The sequence below is a fragment of the Podarcis pityusensis genome (genome assembly GCF_964106645.2).
Source record: "Podarcis pityusensis genome assembly, chromosome: 15".
Taxonomy (NCBI): Eukaryota; Metazoa; Chordata; class Lepidosauria; order Squamata; family Lacertidae; genus Podarcis; species Podarcis pityusensis.
In genome coordinates, this window is record NC_138040.1 from 26,685,445 (window position 1) to 26,711,703 (window position 26,259).

A 26,259-nucleotide genomic window follows, 5' to 3' on the forward strand; every position below is an offset into this window, starting at 1 on the left:
CTGTGCGTTCCGTTAGCTCTCCAGTGGGTGAACAACAACGGGGCAATAGGGTTAGGAAGGGGAACCAAGCTGACTACAATTGGAGGCAACTGGGGAGGAAGCACAAGGGCTGAATCCTGGAGCTTAGAGGCAATATGGACACCCAAAGGGAGGCAGTTGCCTTGAGCACAGCGAGAGAAAGATCTAGAGTACTGGTGGGAGTTCTAAGCTGCTGAGCCTTGGATCTAAATTTCCAACCCCCAGTGATGAATCCAAAGGAATCTGCAAACAGTTCCACATGCGCATATACCTGCTAGAGCCCTCCAGATGTTTTTGGCCTACGACTCCCATGATCCCTAGCTAGCAGGACCAGTGGTCAGGAATGTTGGGAATTGTAGTCTCAAAACATCGGGAGGGTTGAGAAAGCCTGTGCTAGAGAGATCTAACCTCAAGTAATGCTAATGAGTGCTAATGAGTCTATCTAGCTGTGGTGGCACAGCCTCATGCATTTTGCTTTCCTCTGCCGGGGCTCTAACTGGATCAAATCAGGATGTGCTGTGGATGACTTAATTAGGTTAGAGGCCAGGTAGAGAGAGACAGAGGCATTTGCATGGGCTGGAGATCTCACATTGGAATGCATAGCCAAAGTTTGCCTCCATGATCATTCCAGACTCAGGTCAGCAAATGCAAAACACAGCTTGCTCTGCACATCTAAGATTTCCCTTTACACACTTTCCCAAGCAATATGGAGCTTTCTGGAGTCCAGGTGCTAAGAGGCATTTGTGAAATCCTGAGACTAAGCCAAGGACTAGGACCTGATCCCTACTGATGTCTCCTTTTTGTGTGCTTTTCCCCCAAAAGGGGCTAAGCCACATGTTCACATCACTGATATATAGGAGTACAGTGGTACCTCGGGTTACGTATGCTTCAGGTTACAGACTCCGCTAACCCAGAAATATTACCTCGGGTTAAGAACTTTGCTTCAGGATGAGAACAGAAATTGTGCAGCAGCGGCACGGCGGCAGCAGGAGGCCCCATTAGCGAAAGCGGTGCTTCAGGTTCAGAACAGTTTCAGGTTCAGAACGGACCTCCGGAACAAATTAAGTACTTAACCCGAGGTAACACTGTATACTATCTATCTAAAAAAAAAAGTCCACAAAGTGCAAAAACCTGTAACGTTACTTCATCTACTAAACACTTAGAAAATTATACAATATCATTATCCAACCTGATCGGACTGTTAATTATGAGATAATGAAGCAGAAATATGCATTAATTTCCACATTATAATTTGTCCTCCAATAATCAATAAAAGCACCCCGCTCTTACAAATTTAGGATTCTGCGACTGTCTTTTAATTTTAATGTCTCACTGATTTTTAACAATCATGCTAATTGCCAAACCTTGTTTATTCATTTTCTACACATATTTTTGGCATCCCCACCACCACCTTCAAAGCTCCTAACAGCTTTGCCGTTGTTACTAAGTTAAAGATGTGGCAGAAGTCAGAGCGCAGGGAAATGCTGTTTACCTTCTGGTCGCAGTGGTGCCTATTTATCTACTTGGTATTGGGATGTTTTCAAACTCCTAGGTTGGCAGGAGCTGGGACAGAGCAATGGCAGCTCACCCCGTCACACAGATTCGAACTGCCAACCTTATGATCAGCAAGCTCAAGAGGCTTGGTGGTTTAGACCACAGCACCACCTATGTTCCTTTCCCTCTCATATACTCCCACACATGAAGGAACTACTGTTTAATGCAATGCTATAAGGTTTGGGCCACCAAAAGCGAAATATTTTATATAAGTGTACAGTGGTACTTCGGGTTAAGACCTTAATTTGTTCTGGAGGTCTGTTCTTAACCTGAAACTGTTCTTAACCTGAAGCACCACTTTAGCTAATGGGGCCTCCCGCTGCTGCCGCGCGATTTCTGTTCTCATTCTGAAGCAAAGTTCTTAACCCAAGGTACTATTTCTGGGTTAGCGGAGTCTGTAACCTGAAGCGTCTGTAACCTGAAGCATCTGTAACCCGAGGTACCACCGTTTTGAGAGATGGTGGGAAGCGAATGAACCTCTTTCAGCAGAGCACAGCAAAATAATAGCAGGGGGTTGTGAAGTAAGAGCTTCCGAAGGGATTCTCTTCAGATTGTGTTTTAAAAAAAAGAAAAACGGGAGGAGTTGGCCACCAGAAACCAATCTGAGACTCGTATGAATGCTAGACTCTAAACCCAATCACAGTTATCCAGTTGTGAACTTCTAGTGATGGCTTCTAGACTCTAAACCCAATCACAGTTATCCAGTTGTGAACTTCTAGTGATGGCCAGACTCTGGTGGGAAAGGTGGAAGCTCACCAGCTCATTCCAGCAAGCAAGAACATATGAGCAAGCTTCAGAAAACGGGGTCCCATGATAATCAAGTCTGGGGGGTGGAGGTAGAGAAGATGAACTGGAGGGGTGCTATGTTTTGCAGGTGGAGTTGTTCAGGAGCCATACCTTGGCCATGGCTGCCATCTAGTGGACAGTTCTCCATTTGATCTCGCTTTTGCTCCACAACTACAGTGGTGCCTCGCAAGACGAAAAGAATCCGTTCCGCGAGTCTCTTCGTCTTGCGGGTTTTTTCGTCTTGCGAAGCAAGCCCATTAGCAGATTAGTGCTACAGTACTGTATTAGCGGCTTAGCGGGCTTAGTGGATCAGCTGATAAGCGGCTTAACGATAAGCTGATAAGCGGCTTAACGATCAGCTGATAAGCGGCTTAACGATAAGCTGATAAGCGGCTTAACGATCAGCTGATAAGCGGCTTAGCATCAGCTGTTAAGCGGCTTAGCCATCAGCTGATAAGCTGTTTAGCGGCTTGGGAAAAAGGGGGGGGGAGGAAAAAAACCCCGCAGGAACATTTTCGTCTTGCGAAGCAAGCACATAGAAAATTCGTTTTGCGAAGCACCTCCAAAACGGAAAACCCTTTCGTCTAGCGGGTTTTCCGTCTTGCGAGGCATTCGTCTTGCGGGGCACCACTGTACTCTCTTTCAGACATAAAATACTTTCCTGACTCAGTTGTGGCATACCCCTGGTGCTAATATGCTTGGTTAACCTACATCCCAGACATTGTAAATCAAGCCTGGTGACTGAAGAGGACTGAGTCAGAGGCTCAGAAGAAGCAACGGTGCTTTCTTTGGTCTCTGTTGAATTCGATCTGGGATCAGGGCACAATTCCTCTGGTTTTGTCTTATCAGTCTAACAAGATTCCACGAAGAAGGGCAACACTTGGATTTAATCTGCACTGTACAATGACAATCCTGGGGCAGGGGACGGGACTCTGTGGCCCGCCTGCTCCCCTGCACTGCAAATAGGTGTGCAGGAAGTTTCTGTGACTTGGATAACCTTTGGAAGTTGACCAGCAGCCAAGGCCGGCCCAAGACAGTTTGTCACCTGGCTCCCTCAGATCTACAGCAGGCTCAAGGGGAGAACAGAGATCTACATTGGGTTCTGCTGCCCCCATGAATCCTGCCACCTGAGGTCACCTCACCTTGCCTCATGGGTGAACTAACCCTGCACATTGCTGACTTGGATGGAGAAGGGGAGGTGGAGGGTATATATGGATAAAATGGTGTGTGAGAGAGAGGCTGGATGATGTTTGGACATTTCCATATTTTGAACTGCAAGCAGAATGCAGTATTTAGGAGGGAAGATCATATTTAGATGTGTGCTCAGTGCTCAGCAAGCATGGGTGTGGGGAGGAGATTGAAGAACGGTGTGTGTTGTGGACACGGATATATAGCCAGTATGAATTTTCACAATTCAGTTCTCTGACCAAAGAGTGGGTACCAAAATTCGCACATTAGGAGAAAGAGTGTGTGTAAATGGGCATGTGTCGGGGGGGGGGCGAATATAGCATATAGAAATGGCTTGCCTCAAAGATTGCAAATATGTGTACATTAGACAAAGCTGCATGCAAAATTGAGTTTATCAAAAGGAACACCCAGGAAAATGCTGGGGAATTTTCATGAGGACCTGTAAAAATAAATGATCCTGAACTGATTTAGCCCTGCATTTCAGAGGGTTGGACTAGATGGCCCCTGGGTACCTTCTAATTCTATGATGTTGAGAACAGGAGAGGTGGGCAGGATGGAGAGAGGAACTGAAATTAACAGATTAGCCCTTCCCTGCCTCCAAGGTTGGGGTCCTAAAGGGAGCACAAAGCGCTTAAATTCTTTGTGATGCTTGAATAGAGAACTGGAAGCAGCGAGTGTTTAGTGCCTGGTGATCCAGCCAGCTTTCTTGATTCTTTGGTCTCTAGCAGACCTTCCCAGGTTAGAGGATACTGGCCTGCCATTGGGTGTTCATAATTCTCATTATCCCCTCACCCTCCATTAATATTTATTTGCTAGGAAGAACATGGTAGACTCTGCAATCTCAACTAATGACTTGCTTGGCATTCTGGCTTTGAAGGCATCCATTTAGCGGTACATACAAGTGAAGGTGTGAAGGGAGAGAAGAATGATTTACCGCAGGAAAGGCAGTTAAAATAAATGTCTGCAAGGCCAGGCACGATCCTGCTAATGGACGAGAGCTGCAAAGAAATCACTTTGGCAAATTTCTCTCCCCGGCTCCTTTGCACTAATAATGTTGTGGAGAATCGGGAAAGCCAAGGATTTGGGGCCTGCAGGGATGGTGGTGGTGGTGGAGGAGGAAGAAGCCCCCAGCATGATCCATGCAGAGAATTAATGGTGCAGAGTATTCTGAAAGGAGACGGAGAGAAGTGGAGGAGAGTGAGAGGCAGAAAAGTGCCCTGGTGTTTGGTGGGCGGCCTCAGGGAAACCAGCAAAGTGTGGCATACCCTCCAACATTTCTCCAGTGAAAATAGGGACGTCCTAAGGAAAAGCGGGACATTCTGGGCTCAAATCAGAAACTGGGATGGCTTCTGTAAATCCGGGACTCTCCCTGGAAAATAGGGGCACTTGGAGGGTCTGGTGTGATGCTGTGGTTAGACCAACGGCAGCTCATGTGTTGCCTGTTAGGATATAGTTCTGTTCCACCTTAAAAGGGAACATGCATGACTATTGTATGTCACATGCCTGTTTACTTCCAGCACAGTCTGCTGGGAACTTCTGTTTGTATATAGCTTTTGTGTTACTGCTGTTTTGCTGGAGACGAAGGGAAGCAGACATGTTTTCCTCTGTTCCTGAACTATGCTGAATAAAATGCAGTACATTATGCTGACACATTTCTCTGTCCGCCTCTTCTGCTGTGAGAAGATTTATGCACTCTGCTGATAGAGCATGCACATGTCTCTAAACGTATCTGAGGCTCATGTCGCTAATTGATGCTGTTCCAAGGGAGATTGGCTGCCGGCCAGTGGCTGGAGCCAGCCAGATGCCTGCCTGATGCCTCCGTCTTCCCGGCAGTATCCCAACATTGCCTTCCAGATGTTGGAGCCCCAACCAGCGAGACTGATGCTCAGGGAGGATGGCAGTTCTATTCAAAACAACTTCCAGGATAAGCTGCTCTGCTTACATGAAAAGAGCAAGCAAGTGGGAGCCCAGCTCACAGGGGATTCCCCCCCCCCACTTCAATAAGAAGGACCACCAGTGGCTCAGCACAGACTTTGTCTACAGGAGGGCTGGACCTAGACATATCAAGGAAGTGATTCACTTAAACGCATTGTAAACTCATACAGGGAAATCCGGTAGCGAAAGACGGGACTCCACAGCGCCCTCTGGTGTCACAGTGTTATATTGCATATACAACGCATATATGTAAAACACTTTTTCTTTACCAATCTAGCTGAGTCCCAAAGTCTCAGGTGGATTCCTGGTGTCCCCAAGGAAAAGCTCACCAGGCCTTGTCCACACTGGGTATTACTGAGAGCCAAAGACTTCTGGGCACCGTTCACGTGACATTGTCCTCAACTGGAGCCAATCCCTCAATCCTGGGAAAACCTGAAAAGCAACATGCAAAGCCAGCCTGCTTCAACCTGGCTGGGAGAGATACCCTCCTGGCTGGAATGCTCCCAGAGCTGCTGCCAATCAGTGTAGACAATACTGTGCTAGATGGTCCCACGGATTTGAGTTGGTTTAAGGCTGGGCCCAGTGTTTCTATGTATTATTTTACTGTTAGCTCTAGATTTTATTCTATTTTATTATTAGTATTTTATTTCATAAAAAAAACAACCCCAAAAATCTCAAAGCTGTTTAGTTTTTAATTTTATGCACTGGCAGTGCACATGCCTTCGTAAACTAACTAGTTCTGATTGATCCCAATCGGGGGAAATAAGTAGCCATTCCACGTGGGAAATGCTAACAGTTTGGGGTGGTTTTTTTTAAGAGATACGTAGCTAATGCCGGGTGTTTGGTTAGTGCTTAAAAACGATCAGATGCTGCCATCTAGCGGCACACATCTCAAATTGCAGTTGTCCCTTTCCTTCGAAGACCCTGCGTGCTGAGTTCTTCCCATGGCCTTAGAGTAGTACGCAATGTGTGGGGAGTGGGAAGAGACTTCCGAGTGCAAGTGTGCTTGCACCACAGAATTATATAAAAGCATGACTAGTGCATGGGCAGCTTTACATTCAATCCCTTTCCTTATTGTACCTCCTCAGAGTAGATATGGGTAACATAACTAAATCAGAATGCACGGCCATCGTAACCCTGTCCATATAACTTAGGGGAGGAAACAAGGCAGAATGAGGGTGCCACACCAGTTCCTTTCCTTTTAGCTTTCTTCCTTTCCTCCCGGTTATCATAGGAGCCAACTCCTAGGGCAGGCACAGGTAAACTCGGCCCTCCAGATGTTTTGGGACTACAACTCCCATCGTCCCTGACCACTGGTCCTGTTAGCTAGAGATGGGGATGATGTGAGTTGTAGTCCCAAAACACCTGGAGGGCCGAGTTTGCCTATGCCTCTCCTAGGGGCTTTGGGGGCTTCGGTGCTCACAATAATTTTTTTGAGAGGGCTGGGCCCCCACAACGTTGATGGGCATTCCCATTCAAATGGGGTGTGTGCACTGCATCCTGTGCTCAGTTATGTGGGGTGGGGCTTACCTGGGCCCCCAAACTATTTTATTCAAGTTGGCATTCTTGGCTGTTGTTCCTTATCATAAATTGCATGCGCACCCAGGATTAGACCTAATGAAATCAATGGGCCTATCTTAGTCGTGTCCATTAATTTCCTTGAGTCTATCCTGAATAATACTTAGGCCTTGTCACAATGGGTGCCATCCCACTATATGTAGAACATCGAGTGGAGCTATGCAACCGGTGCTATTTTTTTAGAAAAAGAGGTGTTGGGATTTATCGTGAACGCCTCCCTTGTTCTCTTAGAATGGCACTGGCGCCCACCTGAGAGGTGCCAGAACTGAGTTCCAGTGAGTTCTAGCTGAAAAAAGCTGTCACTCGCTGTTACTAGTGTGAGCTCTAGGTGGCGATAGCACATTGTTATTGCCTTTTGCATCACATCGAAAAGAGAAGAGCTTACCTTTGCTCTTTAAAATAAACATGCTTATTTGCTTTGTTCGGTGGCTACCTGTTGCAGGTGACTTCCAAGGCCCCTCCTGCTCTCCCTTCTTAGGGTTTCTTATTCTTAAACCAGATTTGGACTGGGTACCCCTTCAAAAAAAAAAAAAAAGTTAAGGTGTTATTAATGCTCATAAATGTGTCACATTGTTAGATAGATAATACTGATTTTTATCACTTTGGTGTTTGCCTCCTTGAACTACTTTGGGAGGAAGGATAGGATAGAAATTTTAATCATCATCATATTAATAGAGAGCTGCCCTGTGCAAAGTAGGATGCGTTATAGTTGGGGGTTAACTTGTCCCCCCTGCGCCATTTTCCTTACAAAGAAAGGTAAATGAATTGCTATTCACCTCCAGTGGATATTCAGAAGTGATCCTATTATCTCCAGCAGTTGCCTTCTGAACCTTTCTACAGGTATATGAAAGCCATATCCATCTCATCTCATGCCTAAGGTGATCTGCATCTTGTCAGTTAGATGTTGCAAAATGGGCAGGGTCTGGACATGTCTCATCCTGTCAGGGCTTAGCAGATCAGAGACACACAGAGAGAGATGCTCCCAATTTTGCACTGATGAGCAACAGACTGCACAATATTCCCTTCATGTGGAATTTGTTGTCTTTTATCTGACAGTGGCTTCAAACAGCAGAGAGAAGAGGCTTGAGTTCTTGACCCCGGTCAGTAATCCAGGTTCCCTTTGTAACTTTGAGCAATCAGCTGTGCCTCAGCTTTCATTTCCCCATCTGCAGAATGGGAGGACTATTGCAATGACGCCTCACAAATTAAAAGTACAACACTGTCCAAACAAACTGTAAGGGGTACAGGTGGCAGAGGAAATTAGGAGCTTCAAAAAGCATTTGGCCCATAGACTTTCCTGTCTTGGTCCTTAACAACTAATCCATAGCATGCAAGTGTGTTTAGTCATCTTTTTTTTTTTTTTTTTTTTGCAAAATCTCAGATCTATACATCTCTTTCCATGCAATGATGACACCAGGCTGGCAAACCACCTTATGCTCTGGAAAATACATCTGCTGTGACAGCAGCAGGGGCCTTTAGGAGGAGAGACGGGACTCATGGGGAAATGCAAATGACTAAGACTTTGTTTACTTGAAGAGGCGAAATCATGTCTCTGTACCACTTCATTCAATTGTATTATGTACTTTCCTGGAATAATTGCAGAGTTTCAGAAAGGGTTCCTTCTGTCTCCTTCCCCCCCTTTATAGCTGAGTGGAGGATCTTTTGTTTGTTTTCTGAGAAGGCAGCGCACTGTCAGTATTTCCACAAAGCCAAAGCTCCCTGAGTAAAGCTGCAGGAGCCAGGACTGATTTTCAAAACCTGCTGTTTTGTTTTTAATTAGTAAGATCCAAGGATGCGGGTGGCGCTGTGGGTTAAACCACAGAGCCTAGGACTTGCTGATCAGAAGGTCGGTGGTTCGAATCCCCGCCACGGGGTGAGCTCCCGTTTCACTTTCCCAGCTCCTGCCAACCTAGCAGTTCGAAAGCACGGTCAAAGTGCAAGTAGATAAATAGGTACCGCTCTGGCAGGAAGGTAAATGGTGTTTCCGTGCGCTGCCCTGGTTCGCCAGAAGTGGCTTAGTCATGCTGTCCACCTGACCCAGAAGTTGTCTGCGGACAAACGCCGGCTCCCTCGGCCAATAAAGCAAGATGAGCACTGCAACCCCAGAGTCGGTCACAACTGGACCTAATGGTCAAGGGTCCCTTTACCTTTACCTAGTAAGATCCAGTATTGGTTCCAGGTTTCGGAGGAGCTTCGGACAAGACACCCTCCTTCAGTGAGTCTCTTTCCTCACTGCAGCAAGCCCAGGGCGCTCTTGTCAGTGGGGCCATTTCTTGGGCACGGGCGCTTGGTGGACACCTCACCATGCCGACCCCTGGTGGTAGGGTCTTAAGGTGCAAAAACACCTTAAGCTGCAGGATTCCTGCTTTGATGTTATTGGCAAATGGCTACAGAGGATTTCATGTTGGACTGAGGGCTGGGTCTCCTGCACCAGTTATTGACTTTAGTGCAGGAAATGAGAGACTGTGCCCCACCTTCACAAGAGCGGGAGGTCGCTGGGCCTGGCAAAGGCAGCAAGTCTTCTGGATGCCTGTTGCTGGATGACCCATCTGCTTGCTGTAGCCTGGAATCTGACACTCTATACAGTGGTACCTCAGGTTACAAACGCTTCAGGTTACAGATGCTTCAGGTTACAGACTCCGCTAACCCAGAAATAGTACCTCAGGTTAAGAACTTTGCTTCAGGATGAGAACAGAAATTGTGCAGCTGTGGCATGGCGGCAGTCGGAGGCCCCATTAACTAAAGTGGTACCTCATGTTAAGAACAGTTTCAGGTTAAGAAAGGACCTCCAGAATGAATTAAGTTCTTAACCCAAGGTACCACTGTACATAGAAATGGTCTCATCTGATGGGCAGAGACTCTCCGGGGTCTTGGACCAAGAGCGGCTCTTTCCATCACTTGTTACCTGAAGTATGGGGATAGAGATTCGAGAGATTAAACCTGGGACCTTGGGTTTTTTTTGTTTTTTTTAAATACAGTGGTACCTTGGCTTTCAAACTTAATCCGTTCCAGAAGTCCGTTCCAAAACCAAAGCGTTCCAAAACCAAGGCACACTTTCCCATAGAAAGTAATGCAAAATGGATTAATCCATTCCAGACTTTTAAAAACAACCCCTAAAACAGCAATTTAACATGAATTTTACTATCTAACGAGACCATTGATCCATAAAATGAAAGCAATAAACAATGTACTGCAGTCACACAATCAATCAATCAGTAGCTGAACTGGCTTCCACACAGTCACAAAAACAAAACAAAAAGCCGCAGAAACAAAAATGCAAAATAAATAGCAAAAACAGACAGACCTCAGCATAACACTCAAAATGGAAGTGTGGCACTCAAATCGGAAGTGAAACACTCAAAACGGAGCATGTTTGGCTTCCGAAAAATGTTCACAAACTGGAACACTTACTTCCGGGTTTGCAGCGTTCTGGTTCCAAGTTGTTCAAGTACCAAGGTGTTTGAGAACCGAGGTACCACTGTAAAAACATTTGCATTCGGTTGATCTAACCAATTAATTGGCTAATGCATCACTAGAGTGGCACTCCCACATAGTTTGATTTAAGTTACTTCCATTTAAGTTGACTGCCTCCCTGCTATGTACAGGACCTGAAGTAAGAAAGACAAAAGAACTCTCTGTTTCCTTTTCCCTCAAATCATACGCTGTTTTTGTTCAGTATTCTCAGTAAAGTGCTATCAGAATTTCTCTCTCACTCTCTGAACTCTATCTGTGCTATTTATATGACTTTTCTAACCTATAGACACATGTGCACCTGGCTCTTGGAGGACGACTGGCTAAAGAAAGGGCAGCTGCAATTTCAGCACCGGACCAAGAGACAGCACCTCTCTTTTATCTAAGTCCAACCCAATCGCGAATGGCTCATCCCATTACAAATAGCAAGCATGAGAGCCTCACTGCCTGGTCATGACCATGGTAGGGTTTAAACCCCACCTTCCTTCCATTCCTCTGTAGCTTCCATCTAAGCTGGTTATTTATTTTAATTTTAAAATATACCTTGCACCCCAAGACAACAAATGGTGCCTCTAGCCAAACAGAGCCTTAAACGCTTGTTGAGTGTCTAATTCAGAGGAGAGTGAGGAATGACAACCAAAGGAGTCAGAAGTTTAGTTGCCCTCGGTTCATTTGCCTGGAAGGAATCCAGGTGGCCACCCTGAGAACCATATCCAGCCCACTGAGCTGGCCAAGATCGCATAGATTGGCATAGACCTCTGTCTAGTGAAACTAATCAATGGCTAGGAGGAACTTCAACGAAGGCAAAACTGAACAAAAGAAAAATGAAATGTAGAAGATAAAATCCAAAGTCAGAGGGGTAGGAACCGGGTTGTAAAACTTCAACTAAATTGTTAAAATCGGGGGTTGTTGGCAGGTCAAGCAAACTCAACGATTACTCTGCATTTTATGTGCTGCAGTGGTAGCCAATTTGGAAAGCCAGCATCACTCTTTCTAATACCAAACTCAGTGCTGTCGGGCATTGAGGATTGGAGCAAAAAAAGGGCCATTGGGAATGCCCACTAAGGGAATGGGGGGGGGTCGTTTAACTTCGCAGCTGGTCTGCTTTAAGACCCTGGTAAAACCTCTCTGTTCTGCCAGAGATGCAGATGTTCTGCCAGACAACGGAGCTGGAAACATTTTTGCTGCTGAGTAGAGCAGTATGAAAACAAACCAAAGGACCATTTTTCTCCCTCCTTGTTAAAACCACGAGGAAAGCAGTGGATTTTGAGGGAAAGGGTTTCAATGCATGTTGGGTTTTTGCTTTCAGGACAGGGCTTTGGGTATTGACATGGGCCACCAAGTTTCAGAAAAGGCACATACTATAGAGCAGGCATAGGCAAACTCCAGCCCTCCAGATGTTTGAGACTACAACTCCCATCATCCCTAGCTAACAGGACCAGTGGTCAGGGATGATGGGAACTGTAGTCTCAAAACTTATTGAGGGCCGAGTTTGCCTATGCCTGCTATAGAGGCTTTCCTTGTTTTCTATTGATAAGAGGGAAGGTCTGTATTCTTTTGAAAGGGTATTTCACTGGGCAACTGCCTTGCAGATGTGTTTTCAGACTGGATACCAGTATCAGTCGTTATATTTAGGAGCTTTGAAGGTAAACTCCTTCTCGGTCATGGAGCTCAGAAATTTAACTGAGATCCGGGAAATAAACTTTGTGAAACCTGAGGTCTTAAAGCCAAAGCAGAGCTCTATGCAAATTGCTGGCTGTTTTGTAAGTTGGTTTAATTTAAATGAGGGGGGATTGTGGACTTCAACACAGCCTCTATTCTGCACCCACCTCAGACCCAGACCCTCTGACCCAGCACCTTCCTCTGAAGTCTAATCTCATAAGGCTTTTCAATGAACAAATGAAACATTTTGCAGCTCATTAAAGCTCCAAATGAGATTCTAGTTGCAATCCATCTGGTGAAGGGGAAAGTCCAAGCAAAGGGCACTAGGGAGCGAGGAGAAGAGCTCCAATTTAGTTAGAATACAAAAAAAGAAGTGTGTGGGGGGGGGAGAAGCAAAAGAAAATTCAGCTTGTACCTTGGTGGTTGTCTTTGTCCATGGAGTTTTCTTGGCAGGGATACTGGAGTGGCTTGCCGGTTCCTGCTCCAGGTGGATCACATTTGGTCAAAACTCTCTCCAATACTTTGGCCACCTCATGAGAAGAGAAGACTCCCTGGAAAAGACCCTGATGTTGGGAAAGATGGAGGGCACAAGGGGAAGGGGACGACAGAGGACGAGATGGTTGGACAGTGTTCTCGAAGCTACTAGCATGAGTTTGACCAAACTGCGGGGGGCAGTGGAAGACAGGAGTGCCTGGCGTGCTCTGGTCCATGGGGTCACGAAGAGTCGGACATGACTAAACGACTAAACAACAACAACACCTTGGTGCTGATCTATATGGGCTTGCTAAGAAGAGCCCGTGCTTGGCTAAAAGACAGTGGTGACAAATGCAGGACACCTTGTCCTCTAAGAAACTGTGGCTAAGTTTGTGGCACCTCAGGAGCCTATTTTTTTTTACTATAATGCCGAGTAAATTTCAGATTATAGCCCTGGCTAGGGAAGCTTGTGGCACTGAAATATGTGCCTCTTCCAACAGAGGAAATTTCAATAGCTTTGGAAAGGAAGAAAGGGGGAATTTGTGAGCGGTGCGCATACTTAAGAAATGTTGTTACAGTTCTTTCCTTTCCTTGTTGCTTGTAACTAAAGGCCAAGTGAGATGACATATTAGCTGCATTCTTCTGCCCACAAGTAAAGGTTTTTTTAAAAATTAAAAAAACAAAAACCCACAAACTGTCAGCACGGCAGCACGGGTGCCTGCTATAGGTTTGGACCCTAGTATTGGGGTGCAAGGTAGATTTTTAAGCCTTTGCATCTCTGCTAGAGTATTGATTTGATACCACCATCGCTGCCACCAGTTTGCACAGAAAAACAGCAGCTCCCATTCACTTCAGTGGGAACTTTCCACCTTATACAAATTGAATTTTTTTGGGGGGGAATAGAATGGAATGGCTAACAGCTCTAGATACTGCAACATTCTGTTACAGAGCCCCAGAGAAGGTCACACATGACGTCTGGGGTTTATTGGAATCCGAGGTTGCAGTAACAGGGCCATCCTGGGATGTGAATGATCTGAACTCCCTCCATCTAGATGCAGGTTGTATATACAGTGGTACCTCGGGTTACATACATTTCAGGTTATATACACTTCAGGTTACAGACTCCGCTAACCCAGAAATAGTACCTCGGGTTAAGAACTTTGCTTCAGGATGAGAACAGAAATCGTGCTCCGGCGGCGCGGCGGCAGCAGGAGGCCCCATTAGCTAAAGTGGTGCTTCAGGTTAAGAACAGTTTCAGGTTAAGAACAGACCTCCAGAACAAATTAAGTACTTAACCCGAGGTACCACTGTATGTTTAAATAAACCATATAGCATAAAAACAACACAGACCCCCCCCAAACCTTTTTCAGGTGAGCAGGCCATAACTGCACACAGCATTCCAAATATGGTGACACCATAGATTTGTATAATGGCGTTATTATATTGGTGTCTTCCTGCTCTGAGCTGTCGCTGTGCTCACTGTGGGAAGCCAAACCTTTAGTTGTGCGTAGTTTGGGGCGATGCCGTGTGAGAGAGACCCTTTTTGCCATGCGGCCGCACAGTCCTGAACTTCAGAGAGCAGAATGGCAGATGGAAGACCCATAATCGGCTCATAATCGTCAAGAACATGAGCCAGGGAAGACCATTTGGGACAAGTTGTGGGCAGGATGAGATGTTTATCCTGGTTGGCATTTCAGTCAGAAGAGAGCTACAAAGCAAAACAGACCCTCGGAATATGGAAATTTACCAGGCTGCCCCTCCAACCTTTAAGCACAAATGTGCATTTAAGTGACTATACATCCAGACCCCCTGGAGAGAAGCCTTTACAAGCCCTGAAATGGGAGAAGGCAGTCTGCGTTTATGAGAAAACGAGAACGCAGGCTGGGAGATTTTTAATATTTTTTTTTTAATACCGCACAAATAAACTATTCAGTCTTTGGCTGTCAATGGGTGATTTCCAACACACTGCCTCTTGTCTTCTGGGGCCCAGTTTAATTCCACCATATGAAATAGCAGTTGGCTCAGCGTTCCCTCCAGCAGAAAATAAAGCTAGGTGAATGGATAGGAATGACTCTGTGGATTTCAGCATGGGGCCCAAAATGCATGTTGGTTCCATTACCTAAAATGTGAGCTGTCTGGAAGATGAGGATTTCACATTCATCTTTCCTGAAGGAAGGAAGGGTGATAAAATTGCTAAATTGTCAACTTGGAAAGAAGAACTTTTTAAAAATATGCTTTTCTCCTAAAGGTAAAGGGACCCCTGACGATTAGGTCCAGTCATGACTGACTCGGGTTGCGGCGCTCATCTCGCTTTATTGGCCGAGGGAGCCGGCGTACAGCTTCTGGGTCATGTGGCCAGTATGACTAAGCCACTTATGGCGAACCAGAGCAGCGCACAGAAGCGCCTTTTACCTTCCCGCCAGAGAAGGTATCTACTTGCACTTTGACATGCTTTCGAACTGATAGGTTGGCAGGAGCTGGGACTGAGCAACGGGAGCTCACCCCGTCGCGGGGATTCGAACCGCCAACCTTCTGATCGGCAAGTCCTAGGCTCTGTGGTTTAACCCACAGCGCCACCCGCATCAGTACACCTCAGTAAAATTGGCTGTATCAGGCCAGTGGCCCATCTAGTCCAGCATCCTGTTCTTAGCCAGCAAACAACAGCATTTCCCCCAATTATGTTTCTCAGGAACATGCATCCAGAAGTTTACACCCTCTGTTAATAGAAACAGTACACAGCCATCATGAGTAGTAGCTATTGATACCCCCATTCTCCCTGAATTTGTCTAAACCCCTTCTAAACCTATCCAAAGAGGCTTTAATGGATGGTACCCAGCCTCTTCCTCACTGTCTCACCTGAGTGGTACATGCCCTGGTTATCTCCCGCTTGGTCTACTGCAATGCGCTCTATGCGCTCTACCCTTTGAAGGTGACTCAGAAACTACAACTAATCCAGAATGCGGCTGCTAGACTGGTGACTGGGAGTGGCCGCCAGGACCATATAACACCAGTCCTAAAGGATCTACATTGGCTCCCAGTACGTTTCCAAGCACAATTCAAAGTGTTGGCACTGGCCTTTAAACCCCTAAATGGCCTTGGCCTGTGTACTTGAAGGAGCATCTTTGGCCCCCATCATTCAGCCCGGACACTGAAGTCCAGCTCCGAGGGTCTTCTGGTGGTTCCCTCAATGCAAGAAGCAAAGTTACAGGAAACCAGGCGGAGGGCCTTCTCAGTAGTGGCACCTGCCCTGTGGAATGCCCTCCCATCAGCTGTCAAGGAAATAAGGAACTATACAACCTTCAGAAGACATTTGAAGGCAGCCCTGTATGGGGACATTTTTAATGTTTAATGCTTAATGTTTTATTATGATTTTGTATATGCTGGAAGACACCCAGAGTGGCTGGAGCAACCCAGTCAGATGGGTGGGATATAAATAATAAAATTGTTATTGTTTTTAATAGAGTCCCATTTCTTTTGCACCACTTTTATATTCCTGAATTGCACAAAAGAACTAATTGCTAACAACATTTCACACTTCAACACCTTTTCTCTAAAGGGACTTTGGTGGAATGCCCATTTTGCTGATGGGCAAACCAAGGCCATGTTGAATTATTAAACCGGAAAATTAGCAGTGACCCATACGCTTCTAGCCAAGGCAAATGGAGAGGAATCAGAGCTCATTATTGCTTCTTCATGCAAGGAAAGGTTACCGATGCTGAAAAATCTCTCTTCCAGTTTTCTGGGCGAATGTGTGAATTACATTCTTGAATGTGATATAATTTTGAGTTTAGGTTCCAGTTCAGCGCACGAAGAAAGTACAAAAGGGTGCACTATAGTGCTGATACGCCTGCTTGATTTTCTAGATTTAATACACAGCAAACTGGCAGTAAATGTGAATCATTATCTTTTGACAGAGAATGATGGTTTTGCTTTGCAATATCAATTGAATGCTCGTGGGCAAAGATTCTGCCCTAGTAGCTGTTGAAAATTCTTGATTAGTTGTTCGGTGGTGACGGTTTCCCATCTTCGCTGTAGATCTTTGCCTCTTTCCTAATCTCCCTTGTCATATATATTTTCCTATTTGAGAATGCCATTAAAAAGCCTGGCTCTTTAAGAGGCAGAAACTGTTGCCTTTCCCTCTATAAGTGAACGGGGAATGGAGATGAAGTAATTTTACTGGAGGTTTATGAAACAGGCCAATATTATAACGATGATGACAACGACCTGAAAGAATCTACTGTAGAGATTTAATGACTGGCCCTGGGAATACCAGAGGCAGCCCATTGCCATGATATTGCTTTGGTGGTTGATACAGATAACTGTCATTATGTATTAATCTCATCTGGGAAGAAAACTATGCACTGTTCTGCAAATATTGAGGAAAATTCTGCAGGCAGTCTTTTTTTTTTTTTTTTTTGCTGCTAAAGAGGGGATAAGGTCCGTATAGTTAAAGCTATGGTTTTCCCACTAGTGATGTACAGAAGTGAGAGCTGGGCCATAAAGAAGGCTGATCACCGAAGAATTGATGCTTTTGAATTATGGTGCTGGAGGAGACTCTTGAGAGTCCCATGGAATGCAAGAAGATCAAACCTATCCATTCTTAAGGAAATCAGCCCTGAGTGCTCACTAGAAGGACAGATTGTGAAGCTGAGACTCCAGTACTTTGGCCACCTCATGAGAAGAGAAGACTCCCTGGAAATGACCCTGATGTTGGGAAAGATGGAGGGCACAAGGAGAAGGGGACGACAGAGGACGAGATGGTTGGACAGTGTTCTCAAAGCTACCAGCATGAGTTTGACCAAACTGCGGGAGGCAGTGGAAGACAGGAGTGCCTGGTGTGCTCTGTCACGAAGGGTCGGACATGACTAAACGACTAAACAACAACAAAGAGGGGATGGAAATAGTTGACCACAGCAGAACAGATAATAGGGAAGAGTCTTCCCATCTTAGCAATTGTCACTCAGAGCTACTCAGGTGGACCTTATAGATCAGGTATAACCAAAGACGGGCAAAAACAAAGTTGTTGGACTACAACTATCTCTGACCATTGGCCATGCTGGCTGGGGCTGATGGGATCTGGAGTCCAAAACTATTGTTGGGGAACCACGTTGGCTACCCCTGTTCTGGAATCTGTGACAATTGTATGAAAATCAATATGCTTACATGGGTAACTAATACAGTCAAACCTCGAGTTGAATGTTCTCCGGGTTGAGCACGTTTGAGTTGCGCTCCGCGGCAACCCGGAAGTAACGGAGCACGTTACTTCCAGGTTTCGCTGCTCGCGCATGTGCAGACGCTCAAAATGATGTCACGCGCATGCGCGGAAGCGGCGAAATGCGACCCGCGCACGCGCAGACGTGCCGTCACGTCTTGCGTTCTGTTCAGGATACGAAGGGGGCTCTGGAACAGATCCCATTCGCATCCCAAGGTACCACTGTAATCAGTTTTATACAGAGAAGGAAGGAAGGAAGAGATGGTGATGAGCTGCTGTGGTGTAGTGACTGGGGTCTCAAGTCTAGGACCTGGGAGACTGGGGTTCAAATCCCCACTTGGCCATGAAGCTCACTGGATGACCTTAGGCCAGCCATTTTCTGCCTAACCTACCTCACAGGGTGGTTGTGCGGATAAAAACCGGAAGGGGGAGAACTGTGTATGCCACTGTCAAACTCATTGTAGGGAAGCTGGGATATAAATGCAATTGAAAGATGACATATCGTATCTCCCACCTGTGTAAATGGCTATATACTGGACAAACTGAAACTCCCATTATCAAAGTAGTTAGAATAGGGAGAAAGCATATTTGCTAGTGGAACTCTATTGTCTTCTTTTTGTGCAGTGGCAAGGACGTTGATTTTGAAACGTTGGCACACAGAACGAGTTATTGGGGGCAGCAGAGAGTTGGTACCATTTAGTGTTTGGTGCACAGAGCATCCAACTTGGAGGTGGGAGATCCAGGTTCATATCCTTTCTCATATGTAAAGCTATCTCTGAGCCTTAAATTACAACCCTCCTGCCCCAAGTCCTATGGTCATTCTTTGAAGCCCTCAACCCCAACCCCAAGTGAATCATGTGATATCCAGAAATGGGCCTCTCTGCCCAAGGAGGCTTGACAGGTGTCATCTTGGTTTTGATTTCAGCAACAATGCCATTTTAATTACCCATTTTTAATTCATCAGCTGTGCTGTGGCATCTTATGCATGCTTACTTGGTAATAAATCCCAGTGTGTTCACACAAGAAAAGGGTGTGTAAGAATGCAGCTTTAGTGAGCACTCTGCTGACTGCTGTTTTATTGTGTTGCATTACTATTGCTGTTTGGTTTTATCGTGTTTTTAATACTTTAATTCTGATTGCTCAGAGACCCTTCCTGGCTGAACTGTTGAAGAGCAGTAGCGTGAAAGGTTTTCAAAATACCAGAAATCTACCTCACAAAATTGTTGTGGAAGTAAAATAGCAAGGAGTTGGGGGGGGGCGGGGAAGTGGGAACACCACCCTGACCTCCTTGAAGGAAAAGCAAGATAAATATGTGTAATAGGGAACAGCAGACGGGGCTTTTTTGGTGGCTTCAGCTGTGAAGAGGCCTCTCTTGGGAAGCCAGCCGGCAACTGCTCTGCACTCCCCCCCCCCTGCTGTTTCGGTGTAGGTTGTGATTCTGCTGTCTGCTCTCAAATGATAGCATTTTAATGCTTTCTGGTGTTTTTTTTGTTTTACTTGGTTTCATCAAAATTGCAACTGCCTCCGGGGTCCTGTTGAAGAATGGTATAAATCAAACATATAAATAAAACCTACTAAGATGAGCATATCAAAAACAAACATACCCAATGTAACACATTTTGGGGGATACACTAAATCCACCAGGACTTGGTGAGAATGGAGTGTTTCTAGATCAGTATTTTTTTATTGGGTTTTTTTTGTATATAATTTTTATTAAATTTTCTGTTTTACAATTTAAAATACTCATTTTACACCCTTAAGATATCAATGACTTCCCTTCTTATTTTTCCATGGTTCATTCTGCATATCATAAATCCTGGCATATTTTACATTTTATTTTTTTTAAAAAATACCATTCAGTATTCCATTACTGCATCCAGCAAAACTTATTTACACTGTTGACTTTATCTTAATGCTGTCAGCGTTTTCAGCTGTACATAATTATTTCCCATATATTCAATAAACGTTTTCCAAGCTTTCAATGTCAGTGTTTCCTATTACAGGGACTACACGGAAGCTTAAAACCTCCTTGCTTGGCTATAAACTTCTATAGGTGAAATGCCGTCGGACGTGGTGCTTTTTACTAGCAGTCTCAGCTGCAAGAGCGTGAGCCTTAGGAGGAGAACGTGAGAATCCCTTTCGAGCAACCCGTGTTTAGACATCACAGCGCTGAGGTGCAAACAGGCGGGAGAGACTTGTCTCCGCCCACAGGCGCGCGGCTCTTCCCTCGCCTCCCTCTGAGGCGCCAATGACTTCTCCTTTCCCCTTGGGCTCTTTTGCGTAGCCACGCCCCTCCGCTCTCGGGGCTGCGCGCTGGGCCGCCATCTTGGACTCCTCGGCGGGGGCAGCGCGGTTACCATGGAGACCGCCGGGACGCGGCGCGGCCTGTGAAGGAACCCAAAGCCCGACTCAAGTCCGTCCCTGGTATTTGCTCCTAATTTTGAGCCTTTCAGCACTTTTCCTAACCGAAAATAGTAATTCCCGAGTCCTCCACCGGTATTCTGGGGAAATAGGGACTTAACTTTGGTACATTTAGCTCAGTATGGTCCGCACTGGCTGGCAGCGGCTCTCCAGGACTTCAAGGCAGCTCTAAGGGGAGATGTTGGAGCCTGTCCTCAAATCTGTGTACAGTATTTTTGACTTGGGGGGGGGGGGCAAAAAGTTGTTGAGCTTTTTTTGTGGGTGGGTGGGGGGAGATCGCAGTTGAGTTGTTCAGTTTTTGGGGAGATCCCAGATCATGAATATTTTATTTTAAATGTAAATAAAAATAAAAATAAACCCAGGGGTCAGGCATCTGTTTGAGGGTCAGGCTTTTGTTAGGCGAGGCAGAACCTCATTTTCAAGATTTATACGCAATTTATACACTCTGTGTGTGTGTATAGTCAGTGCTTTTTTCTGGAGGGGACGCAGGGTTACGCATACTCCCTAAACATTTTGTGAATCGTTGTACTTTTGTCCATTAACTGTATTTATTTTTCCCGATTTGAACTATAAAATGCTGATTTTCTTGAGTCAAAGTGAGAGTACCCCTAAACATTTTTTTAAGGAAAAAAGCACTGTATATAGTAATTTATAGACTATGGAGTGTGTAGCCAGAATCCAACTGGTGCAGCTTAAGCTCCCACCACCCTAGTGGAAGTATGGATATATAAAAAAACCCTTCCCTTGTTGCTCTTCTGCTTGCCATGCTATCTGTAAAAGCAACAGATGCCAACAACAGAGAGAGGGGTGTCCCACCTGTTCTGCCCCCAGAAGAGTCAGTTTATTTAGTGATAACAAATCTGTGTATTAGTATTAGGTAGAAGGAATAACCATGCTAACCCCTTTAAGAAAAAATAGTGCCCCCCCCCCTTTTAGATCTCTCCCACCCCCCAGTTTGTCTGCAGCAATGGGAAAGGCAAGGGCCTAGAAAGTGACTTCTTCTTTCTCATCCTTGGCACTGCCCTGTAAATAGCATCTCTCCCCCCCCTTCCCTGAAACTACACCCATTCTTGGATGCTCTCAGCATCTTCTTTGTCTTCTTCCCTCCAGCTGCTCCCACAGTTCCAGCTTTGCCCTGGATTGGCTTTGGAACACCAGAAATTAGACTCCCCCATCCACCCTTTTTTGCAATGCTAAAAGTGTTTCTTCCACGAGGGCCTTTAGTAGAAGGTTTTGCACTATTGGGACATATATAGTTTTGTTAGATAGTAATTCTGTACTGAGGATTAGTGAGCTCTAGCCCTGCCTCGGAAGTGTCCCAGTAAAAGCCATGGTAGTAAATCTGCTTTGCATGTCTGCAGCATAGGCAGAACTCAAAATTAGCATAACGTAAGTTACTGTTAGCCATTTCTAATGAACCCATGAAACAACCACAAGGTGGCAAGCTTTAGACATTATGAAATAGTTTGAGATGTTTTATAATTTTTCCTCTTCTTCCTTTCATACAGATTGTTTCAGTATTTGGGGTCAAGATGTCTAAAGAGCAGGAAGAACAGGATTTGCAGAAATTCCTTAGAGATGTGGATGAAGTTAGTAAGTCAACCATAAGTTTGTTTGAACAGTACCTTGCATGAGCTGAGCACCTGATTTTTCACTACAGCATCCTTTGGTGCAATTATAGGGAGGTTCTCCTTCTTTCCTAGAGAAGTACCCCGCTCAGCTAAAGTGGGAGAAATTGAAATTACTGCTGAGCCAATTTTTCTTGAGCTCCACTGTAAACATACTTACACTGCCTTTTTAAACAACCCCCAAGTGTTTGAGAGTGGTTTGACCCTCTTAACTTTGCCTTTCAGCTTCCTTTTTACCAATTCCCTCATTTTGGGGAAGTTGCCTCTTTTGAAATCAAATGTGATTGTGTTTGATTTTCTTGGCAATTGGCCCTGTGCATGTGGTTGCTTTACCTTTCTTTCTGTGAAACAATAATAAATGGCCCATTAGTGTTCTACACCTGAGGCAGCTGATGGCAAGAAGAAATGACTTTCACTACACAGGGATTTCAACCTGGATTTTATAAGAGGAAAATAGGAAGCTGCCTTGTATCAGGTCTGACTGCCCATCAAAGTCCAGCATTCTCTACTCTGACTCTCCAGTGCCTCAGAAAGAAAGAATTCCACTCCAAAATAGTCTCCATCCCAAAACCACTAAAAGACAGCCTCAAAGTAGAATCATACCGCCCAATCTCATTAATAAACCAAGACTACAAGATATTCACATCAATCTTGGCCAACCGCCTAAAAATCTTCCTACACAAGTTAATAGCCCCAGACCAGACTGGCTTTGTCCCTGGCCGCAATATAACAGACCCCATCAGGAAACTACTGAACCTGATCGAACAGAGCAAGGCAACCAAACTCCCATTGACAATTATGTCCCTAGACATCCTCAAAGCCTTTGATTGCTTAGAGTGGAAATACATATTAGCAGTACTAACTAACATGAAATTTGGCCCCAACAAATCCTCAAACAAATATACTCCCAAGCCTCAGCAAAATGCAGAACTAACAATATGGATTCTAATACTATAGCTATCCAAAGAGGCACGAAACAAGGATGCCCACTGTCTCCCTTCTTATTTATCCTGGCTCTGGAACCCTTAGCAATCCGCATCCGAGCAGCCACAGACATCAAGGCAGTGGAAATAAAAGGCAGAACCTATAAATTAGGGCTCTTTGCAGATGACCTAATGGTCACAACACCAGACCCCATAAGCACAGCAACCTCCCTAATCAGAGAACTCAACACATTTGCAATGGTGTCGGGCCTACAGGTAAATTTTACAAAGTCAGAAGCTATGTGCTTCAACACCCCTCCTCACACCCAAAAAGAACTCACGAAGGTCACCAAAATAAAACTTTGCCACACCAAGTTCAGATACCTAGGGGTACAAATAACCAGAAACCTCAATAAATTGTACCTCCACAACTACAAGCCCCTGTGGCGACAAATTAACAAAGACCTAAAGAGATGGAATAACATGAATTTCACTCTCTCAGACAAAATAGCCATGATCAAAATGATCACACTCCCAAAACTAACCTGCCTATTCCAAACCCTCCCAATCTGGATCCCCTCAACCCAACTTCGCAGTTGGCAGAGAAAACTACACTCTTTCATCTTCTCACATAAAAAACCAAGAATAAGCCTCAAATACCTGCACCTCCCCACCTCAGAAGGAGGATGGGGAATCCCCAACATAGAAGCATATTACAATGCCAACCAAATACGCCATATAATCCCATATATAGTAGAAGATGAGACAAAACAATGGGTACACCTAGAGAGGGACACAATTGAAAATACCTGCACCACAACATACCCACTCCTCCCAAACAAACTAAAGAAAATTCCCACAACACTTAACAGGTACACACAGACCATGCTCAAAGCATGGAAAACACAAATAGGCAAACTATCCCCAACCCCATCCCCACTAATCCCCCTGGCGTACCACCCATTATTCCACCATGCAGCACAAAACCTCCAGATAAAAACCTGGCAAACCAAAGGCTTATATCGCCTAATAGACTTTTATAAAAATAACAAACCCTTGTCAACACAAGAAATACAAGACAAACTAGAAGACACCCAAATGCCCTGGTTAACACAACACCAACTACATGCCCTCTTAAACAACCCAACAGTAAAATCAGCAGCAACTAGGCCCCTGACAACCTTCGAAAACCTCCTCCTAACAACAAAGGGAAACGGCAAAGGGACGGTATCCGCAATATACAAAATACTACTCCAAAATCCCGCAAATCCCCTAGATGCAATCAAAAAACAATGGGAGAATGACATAGGCTATGAGATTAACCCCACTCAATGGACCAGAATGTGGTCTAAACCCCCCTTTAAATCCATATCAACGAAAAGAAAAGAACTCACACTGAAACTCACCTACAGGTGGTACCTAACACCAAGGAAACTAGCGCTAATACACCCAGGAACCTCACCAAAATGCTGGAGAGGGTGCACCTCCACAGGCACATACCTCCACATGTGGTGGGAGTGTCCCAAAATCCAACTATTCTGGACAACAGCCATACAAGAAATATGTAAAATAACTAAGCAAGTAATAGACATCACCCCAGAATTGGCCCTACTAAACATCTTCCAAGACAACAATGCCCATTTACACCACAAAGAACTCATAACCCACCTACTTTCAGCAGCCAGAAACACCATAACCAGACACTGGAGAGACCTGTCAGGAGTAAACATGGACCAATGGTACCAAATAGTATGGGAAACAGCCCTACTAGAAAAATTAACTAATTAACTGAAACTGACACGGGGACAGACAGAAGAAGATGGCTCCCCTTTATCACATACACAGCCCAACAGGACAATGACAATAATCCACCAACAGCATACAAATCAATATGGCTAACCTGATCCAAAACACCCACCCACCTCACTCACACACGAAAACAAAGATCACCACAGCCAATCACAAGCAAACAATCACACCCTAGGCCAACCCCAACCTCTCTCACCACCAAAGGAACACAAGTGAACAACACAAGCAACGCTGACACCAAACTCTACATACATTAAACATAATAGAAACACCGCCACCCGACCCCACCCCCATCCATCTTCCCTCTCTCCACCCCCCCCTTTCTTTTTTCCTTTTTTCCTTCTCCCCCTAATGCCTCTACAAATGAAACGGATTTGTAAAAATGTTACATGGGGGGGAAAAATACGAGGCATTACACTTACTTCTGTAAAACAAGAAAATCCTTAATAAAATATTTAAAAAAGAAAGAAAGAAAGAAAGAATTCCCATTAACTAACTGATTATTTAGATCGTAGTTGCCAGAGATTGAGCCTGGGTCCTTGTGCAGGCAATACGTGTTCTCTAGCATTCTGCTGTGATCCTTTCTTAAACTCAGTATTTTATCCTCTTTGCTGTACTGACTGATTTGCTGAATTACACCTATGATGAAATGAAGCGTTTATATCACACCTTTCATCTGTGGTACAGCACACAGAGTTCTCAGTGGGTCTCTATGCAGGGACTGACCAGCCCCAGAATTGCTTAACTTTGATGAGGTTGCTGCTACATGTGCCTTCAGATCATGCCCTGAGTAATGAATCCAGTGCCACCTTTTAGAATAACATCTGTCAGGAAATGAAAATTCTGTGTCACTTAACGGGCTAACATTGTTGGTCCCTTTGAAATTAGTCACCTGTGATGAAGCTGCAGCTCCCCTTGACCACTGGATAGCACCAGAACCATCAGCTTGCATGGATTTTAAAATCAAGAGTTGCAAAACACTTTATTTAGGCAACACATTTCCAGCCATTATCTGACAATTCAAGTAGTATGTTCCAGCTTACCCTGAACACCTTCCTAAAAGAATTAAGAAGCATAGGAAAGATATCTTGAAAGCACCAAGATAGTGAAAGAAGCAGATGATTTATTACAACAACTCTTTCTAGTAATAGTGTTCAGAGATGCAAATATTTGATCACCAGACTACACAGCATTACAGCTATATCTGACAAGTTCTGCTGTCGGTAATCCTTTGATTTACTTGTTCTCTGTGTTGCAAAAATTGCGTTAAAAATTGATGCTAGCAACTGCTCTCATGACAATCAATAATTTAAAAGCCTCCTAGTTTGGCTTTTTTTTTAAAATGCTTATGAGACTATGAGCTTGACAGCTCATTCCATACAATAATTTTGGTAACTCTTTGTAAACATTATTTTATTTACACAGTTTCAAAATCTTTTTGAGTTAGATAATCTGAACCCTGAGATTTGGAAAAAGAGCACAGAGCTTTATAGAAATATGCATAACAAATAGTATTTGGTGACAAGCAATGCGATACGACAATAAATAACCCACCTTCCCGCACAGACCTCCCCGCATGGAAGGGGAAGGATGACTAATG

At 44.8% G+C, this 26,259-nt stretch overlaps 1 protein-coding gene across 7 annotated transcripts in view; it reads left to right on the top strand.

Moving 5' to 3' along the window:
• Positions 1-20,149: 20,149 nt before the first annotated feature.
• The window catches only part of TTC12 (tetratricopeptide repeat domain 12), a 48,012-nt gene continuing 41,902 nt past the window's right edge, over positions 20,150-26,259 (top strand). For 4 of the 7 annotated variants that reach the window (XM_080983475.1, XM_080983478.1, XM_080983477.1 and 1 more), the window contains exons 1-2: positions 20,150-20,302; positions 21,808-21,892. In XM_080983475.1, coding sequence (XP_080839601.1) covers positions 21,832-21,892 — 61 coding nt within the window. In that variant the 5' untranslated portion in view covers positions 20,150-20,302; positions 21,808-21,831. Of the gene's footprint in view, positions 20,375-21,807; positions 21,893-26,259 lie in introns of all 7 variants that reach the window. The other 3 variants (XM_080983481.1, XM_080983476.1, XM_080983479.1) reach the window with 3 other exon arrangements.